A 7332-nucleotide genomic window follows, 5' to 3' on the forward strand; every position below is an offset into this window, starting at 1 on the left:
TTTTTCTTTTTTTTGAGACGTAGTCTCACTCTGGAGTCCAGTGGCACGATCTCTGCTCACTGCAAACTCCACCTCCCGGGTACAAGCGATTCTCCTGCCTCAGCCTTCTGAGTAGCTGGGATTACAGGCGCCCGCCATCATGCCCCGCTAGTTTTTTGTATTTTTGGTAGAGACAGGGTTTCACCATCTTGGCCAGGATGATCTCTATCCCTTGACCTCGTGATCCACCCGCCTCGGCCTCCCAAAGTGCTGGGATTACAGGCAGGCGCCACGGTGCGGGGCTGGGGAACGCCTTTCTAAGTCCCACCCTTGCGGGGCTTGGCAGGGGCCACCCAAGGGTCACCTGGAAGCGCAGGATGATGGTCCAGACCAGCCCCAGCGTCAGCCGGTGATTCCCGTCCACTATGTCATGCGAGCCCACGTTCTCCAGGTGCACGCGCTGCTCCTTCAGAAACTGCAGCGCCTTGTCCACGTTCTCCAGTGAGTGGATCCGCATGCGGCCGCGCGTGGGCCTGGGCTAGGGCGACAGGGGCGTTGGGCGATTGGGGGTTCGGACAGACAGGAGCACGGCGCCTTCGGTCCCGCCCCTCCCAAAGCAGCCCGCCTCCCATGGCCACGCCCCCTGAGTATCCAGGATCAGGCCGCCTTCCTCCCGTTTTATTCAAGACGCAGGACCCAATCCTTCTAAAGAAGCCCTGCCCCTTCCCATAGTCAGACCCTTTCAAGAGTCACAACCCTTCAATGCTTATTCACATCTTTGGCTCTGCCCCTTCCACCGGCGCCCCACTTCCAACCTGACAACCACGCCCCACTTGACAACCACCCCACCCTCCCAGCCATAGCCACATCCCTGGTCCTGACGTTGGATCCCTCTCTCGTCCACCCATGTTTTGCCACTAATCCCGTGGCCGCCCGGGCGCGGTGGCTCATGCCTGTAATCCCAGCACTTTGGGAGGAAGAGGAGGGTGGATCGCGAGGTCAGGAGATCGAGACCATCCTGGCTAACATGGTGAAACCCCGTCTCTACCAAAACACAAAAAATTAGCCAGGCGTGGTGGCGCGCACCTGTATTTCCAGACACTCAGAGGAATGGCTGGAACCTGGGGGGCAGAGGTTGCAGAGAGCCCAGACTGCGCCACTGCACACCAGCCTGGCGGCAGAGCGAGACTCAATTTTAAAATAAAATAAAAATAAAAATACAAAAATTAGCTGGGTGTGGTAGCGCGCTCCTGCAACCCCAGCTACTCGGCAGGCAGAGGCAGGAGAATCCTTTGAACCCGAGAGGCGGAGGCTGCAGTTGAGCCAAGATCGCGCCACTGCACTTCAATCTGGATGAGGGAGCCAAATTTAGTCTCAAAAAAAGAAAAAAAATCCTGCGTCACACCCCTCACTGCTTCCCTTTCCTGTCCCTATCTAGGGCCACGCCTATTCCAATCAAGCTCCGCCCAGCCCCAGTGAGCTTCCCTTGTTGGTAGCTCAATTCCTTCCAACAGCATTTGTTCCTATTCTTTTTTTGAGTTTTGTTTTTGTTGTTGTTGTTGTCTTTGAGACGGAGTCTCACTCTATCGCCCAGGCTGGAGTGCAGTCGCGCGATCTTGGCTCACTGCAACCTCTGCCTCCTGGATTCAAGTGATTCTCCTGCCTCAGTCTCCCGAGTAGCTGGAACTACAGATGCCTGTCACCACATCCAGCTAATGCTTTTTGATTTTTAATTATTTTTTTTTTTGAGACTGCGTTGTGCCACAGTGCTCGGGTTTATTTATTATTTATTTTTGAGACAATGTCTCTGCCGGACGTGGTGGCTCATGCCGGTAATCTCAGCACTTTGGGAGGCTGAGGCTGGAGGATCGCTTTAGTCCAGGAATTCTAGATCAGACTGGGCAACATAGTGAGGCCACATCTATTTAAAAAAAAAAAAAAAAAATTTAAGAAAAAAGAGAGAGTCTCGCTTTGTCGCCCAGGCTGGAGAGTAGTGGTGCAATCATGGAACACTGCAGTCTCGACCTCCCGGGCTCAAGCGATCCCCTCTCCTCAACCTCCTGGCTACTTGGGACTACAGGCTCCCGCCACCACGCCTGGCAAAAAAAAAAAAAATCGTAGAGACTGGGTGTCATTATGTTGCTCAGGCTGGTCTGAAACTCCTGGGCTCAACTGTTCCTACCACCTTGGCTCCCCCGGGCGCATGAACCACCGCGCCCGGCTGTTTGTTCCAATTCTACAGCCATGCCTCTCACAAGCCCCTGAGATCCAGGCTCCAGACCTTTAACGAATCTCTACCCCATGAGAATCCCACGCTTTTAGATGAAACCCCACTCAAGCCCGGAGACACAGCCTAGCTCATACAACAAGCCACACCCCAGAACATCGTCTGCGTCCCTAGACACCCACGACCTAGGTCTCACCCTACCAACGAACACTGCCCGCTAGCCTACAGCCCGCATCTTCCTCCGCTACCCACTCCCAAACCGCAACACAGTTCTGTCCCCATTTTATAGCCATGCTCTTGCTATTTCATAACCCAGGCCAGACCCTCTAACAAGGCTCCTACCTTCTCCAATAGCCCCGCCCCTTGCAGCAGAGCCATGCCCCTGCCACCGAAGCCCCGCCTCGCAACCGTAGCTGGCAGGTCATCGGGCTTCGCTTCGGTTTCAGCCAAGCTCCCAGGCTTCCCACAACCAAGCTCCGCTCCTGCACCACAGCCCCACACTGCCGAGTACAGGGACCTCTTACCCATAGGGCCCTTCTAGCACGCTCCATTTGCCCATGAGCCAGGCCTCTGCTTGCAGTTAAGCCCTTCCAGAGAAGCCCAAACCCCAGCCTGAGACCCCAGGGAGGACACCTGCCCCAGCCCTTCATGAAGGCCCCCTCACCAGCTGCTCCCCAGACAGCACTTCCAGGAGCCTTGTGAGCACGAAGCCGTCCCGGAGGTCCACATAGAGGTCCCCGATGTGGCAGCCCACGCGGGCGAGGTGCGAATTCACCCACTTGGTGAAGGTTTTCTTCTGCACAGCTTCCCGCTCATCTGGAGGACAGGCCCTAATGAGCCCCCAGGCGCTTCCACCTTCACCCCAGCCCTCCGCCAGCCAAGCCTGCTCAGGCCCAGCTCTCTGCAAGAGTCCAGCCTAACAGGCAGATCACTTGAGGTAGGAGTTTGAGACCAGTCTGACCAACATGGTGAAATCCCATCTCTACTAAAAATACAAAAGTAGCCGGACATGGTGTCCGATGGCCATAATCACAGCTACTGGGAGGCTGAGGCAGCTTGAACAGAGAGGCGGAGACTGTAGTGAGCCAAGAACTTGCCAGTGCACTGTGGCCTGGGCGACAGAGCAAGACTCATCTCAAAAAAAAAAAAAAAAAAAAGGAGAGAGAGAGAGAGAGAGAGAGAGAGAGACAGTCAGCCAGGCTCTGTGGCTCACACCTGTAATCCTAGCAATTTGGGAGACCAAGGAGGGTGGATTGTTGGAGTTCAGCAGTTTGAGACCTGCCTGGGCAACATGGTGAGGACTCTGTCTCTACAAAAAATTAGCCAAGCAGGGTGGCATGCACCTGTAGTCCCAGCTACTTGAGTGGCTGAGGCAAGGGGGCTGCTTAAGCTCGCGAAATGGAGGCCGCAGTGACCTGTGCTCAAGCCACTGCACTCCAGCAAGAGGGGCACAGCCAGACCCTGTCTCAAAAAAGAAAAAAAAGAAAAAAGTTGCTGCACCATCATTTCACCTTCCCACCAGCAATGTGTGAAGGTTCCAAATCCTCGCCAACACTTGCTATTTCCCACCCCCTCCTTTTTTTTTTTCTTGAGGGGGGGGTCTCACTCTGTTGCTCAGGCTGACACGCGATGGTGTGACCTTGGCCCATTGCAACCTCTGCCTCCTAGGCTCAGGTGATCCTCCCATCTCAACCTCCCAAGTAGCTGGGACCACCGGAGCTTGCCACCAGGCCAGGCTAATTTTTGTATTTGGTGTAGAGACAGGGGTCTCACTATGTTGCCCAGGCTGGTCCCAAACTCCTGGACTCAATCGATCCACCCACCTCGGCCTCCCAAAATGCTGGGATTACAGGTGTAAGCCACTGCGCTCGGTCATTCCCCCATACCTTTTTTTTTTGTTTTACTACGGCCATCCTAGCGGGTGTGAAGTGTTATCTCACTGTGGTTTCCTTTTGCACTTCCCTAATGGCTAATGATGGTGAGAATCTTTTCATGCTCTTATCAAACAGTTGTATATCTTTGGAGAATTGTCTATTCAAATCCTCTGGACATTTTTTAGTAGAATTACTCATCTTTTTTTTTTGAATCACAATCTTGCTCTGTTGCCCAGGCTAGAATGCAGTGCCACGATCATGGCTCGCTGCAGCCTCAACCTCTCGGGCTTATGCAGTCCTCCCACCTCAGCCTCCTGAGTAGCTGGGGTTACAGGCACATGCCACCACGACCAGCTGCTTTTTTATTTCTATTTTTGTAGAGACAAGGGTCTCGGGATGTTGCCCCATTTGGTCTCAACCTTCTTTGCTCAAGCAATCCCCCCACCTAGGCTTCCCAAAGTGCTGAGATTACAAACTCAAACCACCACACCCAGCCAGTTACATTTCTTTCTTTTTTTTTTTTTTTTTTTGAGAAGGAGTCTTGCTCTGTTGCCCAGGCTGGAGTGCAGTGGCCTTGGCTCACTGCCACCTCTGCCTCCTGGGTTCAAGTGATTCTTCTGCCTCAGCCTCCTGAATAGCTGGGATTACAGGTATGTGCCACCATGCCCAGCTAATTTTTGTATTTTTAGTAGAGATGGGGTTTCACCATGTTGGTCAGGCTGGTCTCAAACTCCTGACTTCGTGATCTGCCTGCCTCGGCCTCCCAAAGTGCTGGGATTACAGCACCCAGCCATCTTTTTATCATCTGTACTATCTTTGTGACTTCCTAAGAATCTGTAATTATTTCATAATTTAAAGTTTTAAAAAGGCTGGGCACAGTGGCTCACACCTGTAATCCTAGCACTTTGAGAGGCCAAGGCAGGGGGATTGCCTGAGCTCAGGAGTTCGAGACCAGCCTAGGCAACTTGGCCAAACCCTCTCTGTACTAAAAATACAAAAAACTAGCACGACTTAATGGTGCATGCCTGTAATCTCTGCTACTCAGGAGGCTGAGGCACGAGAATCACTTGAACCCAGGGGGAGGAGGTTGCAGTGAACCAAGATCGTGTCACTGCACTTTAGCCTGGGCTACAGAGGAAGACTCTGCCTCCAAAAAATAAATAAATAAATAAACAATAAAGTTTAGGTTGGGCATGGTGGCTCACACCTGTAATCCTAGCACTTTGGGAGGCTGAGGCGGGTGGATCACTTGAGGTCAGGAGTTTGAGATCAGCCTAGCTAACATGCCGAAAACCCAACTCTACTAAAAATACAAAAATTAGCCAGGCATGGTGGTGGGCACCTATAATCCCAGCTATTCGGGAAGTTGAGGCAGGAGAATTGCTTGAACCCAGGAGGCAGAGGTTACAGTGAGTGGAGATCGTGCCACTGCACTCTAGTCTGGGTGACAGAGCGAGACTCCATCTCAAAAAATAATAAATAAATAAATAAATAAAGTTTAAAAAACAAAAAGAAAATTGCTCCCTGGACTTCCTCTTTCTTCCCCTGACTCCCGTAAACCGGAAAACCAAGGTCAAGGTCTGCAGAACACAGGATTAAATTAACCTGGAATCTACACTGACCACTCTGAGCTAAGTCTTCCTACCAACTGGGTTGCTTATTTCAAGGTTATCTGGGAGGGGGAAATAGCTTCTCCATTAAGCCACTGTACTGTTATGTCAATTTGTTGGCAGCTTAGCCTGTACTGTTACTGTTAGAATTTCATTACTAAATAATAGCACTCATATTATTGTTTCCTATTTTTTTTGAGACAGAATGTCACTTTGTTTCCCAGGCTGGAGTGCAGTGGCATGATCTTGGCTCACTGCAACCTCTGCCTCCTGGGTTCAAGCGATTCTCCTGCCTCAGCTTCCCAAGTAGCTGGGACTACAGGTGCGTGCCATCATGCCCAGCTAATTTTTTGTATTTTTAGTAGAGACGGGGTTTCACGGTGTTAGCCAGGATGGTCTCGATCTCCTGACCTCATGATCTGCCCTCCTCAGCCTCCCAAAGTCCTGGGATTACAGGAATGAGCAACCTTGCCCAGCCAAGTTTCTATTAATTCAGAAATAAAGATGTGTATTTCCAATTCCATTTCCCCTTCAACCGATTTTATAAAATCTGCCTTTTGTAACACTATCAATAGTGGGGTGGAGGGCAGGGGTGATGGGTACAAAATACAGAAAGAATAAGATCTAGTATTTGATATCAGCACAACAGGGTGATTATATCCAATAATAACTGAATTGAAGTTTTTTCTCTGTTTTTTGTTTGTTTGTTTTATAGAGGGTCTGCCCTGTATCAAATCCAGGCTGCAGAGCAATGGTGTGAGATCATAGCTCACTGAACCTCTGCCTCCCGGGCTCAAGCCATCCTTCCACCTCAGCCCTGCAAATAGCTGGGACTACAGGCATGTGGCACTATGCCTGGCTAATTTTTGTATTTTCAGTAGTCAGAGCTTAGCTATACAGCTAGTGCTCGACTTACGACCACGATTGGTTCCGACAGACCGGTCGTAACACGGTTTGGTTGTAAGTTGAGTGGGCTATATGTACAGTTGAAATGGTGCACGCAGAGATGGTAGTGCTGCCGGAAGCTGGTCCGCACTGTCGTACGCCCAGCTGGGCAACGTTTGCGCTGCCAGACGCGAAGCAGTCGTGGCTAGCGATTGTGGTCGTAAAGTTGAATGGTCATAAGTTGCATAGGTCGTAAGTCGATCAATACCTGTATTTCCCAGGCTTTTCTCAAACTCCTGGCCTCAAGTGATCCACCCACCTCAGCCTCCCAAAGTGCTGGGATTACAGGCATGAGCTACTGCGCCTGGTGTAATTGTACCTTTTAAAATAACTAAAAGAGTATAATTGGATTGTCTGCAACACAAAAGTATCACATAAATATATATACCTACTCTGTACCCACTAAAATTAAAAATGCAATTTTTTAAAAAGTATTGCTTCTTACTCTAGCAGTAGAAAATATACATTTAGGGGCCGGGTGCAGTGGCTCAAGCCTGTAATTCCAGCACTTTGGGAGGCGGAGGCGGGCGGATCACAAGGTCAAGAGATTGAGACCATCCTGGCCAACATAGTGAAACCCCGTCTCTACTAAAAATATTTTTTAAAAATTAGCTGGGCGTGGTAGCGTGCGCCTGTAGTCCCAGCTACCCTGGAGGCTGAGGTAGGAGAATTGCTTGAACCCGGGAGGCGGAGGTTG

At 50.8% G+C, this 7332-nt stretch overlaps 1 protein-coding gene across 2 annotated transcripts in view; it reads right to left on the reverse strand.

The window, feature by feature from the left end:
* SPTBN4 (spectrin beta, non-erythrocytic 4) overlaps window positions 1-7332 on the reverse strand; it is a 114646-nt gene that overhangs the window by 79471 nt on the left and 27843 nt on the right. For both annotated transcript variants that reach the window (XM_037729458.1, XM_017503200.2), the window contains exons 3-4: window positions 2871-3022; window positions 344-517 (exon numbers count right to left, since the gene is read on the reverse strand). In XM_037729458.1, coding sequence (XP_037585386.1) covers window positions 344-517; window positions 2871-3022 — 326 coding nt within the window. The remainder of the gene's footprint in view (window positions 1-343; window positions 518-2870; window positions 3023-7332) is intronic.

The sequence above is a fragment of the Cebus imitator genome, unplaced genomic scaffold (genome assembly GCF_001604975.1).
Source record: "Cebus imitator isolate Cc_AM_T3 unplaced genomic scaffold, Cebus_imitator-1.0 Scaffold306, whole genome shotgun sequence".
In the NCBI taxonomy this organism is placed as follows: domain Eukaryota; kingdom Metazoa; phylum Chordata; class Mammalia; order Primates; family Cebidae; genus Cebus; species Cebus imitator.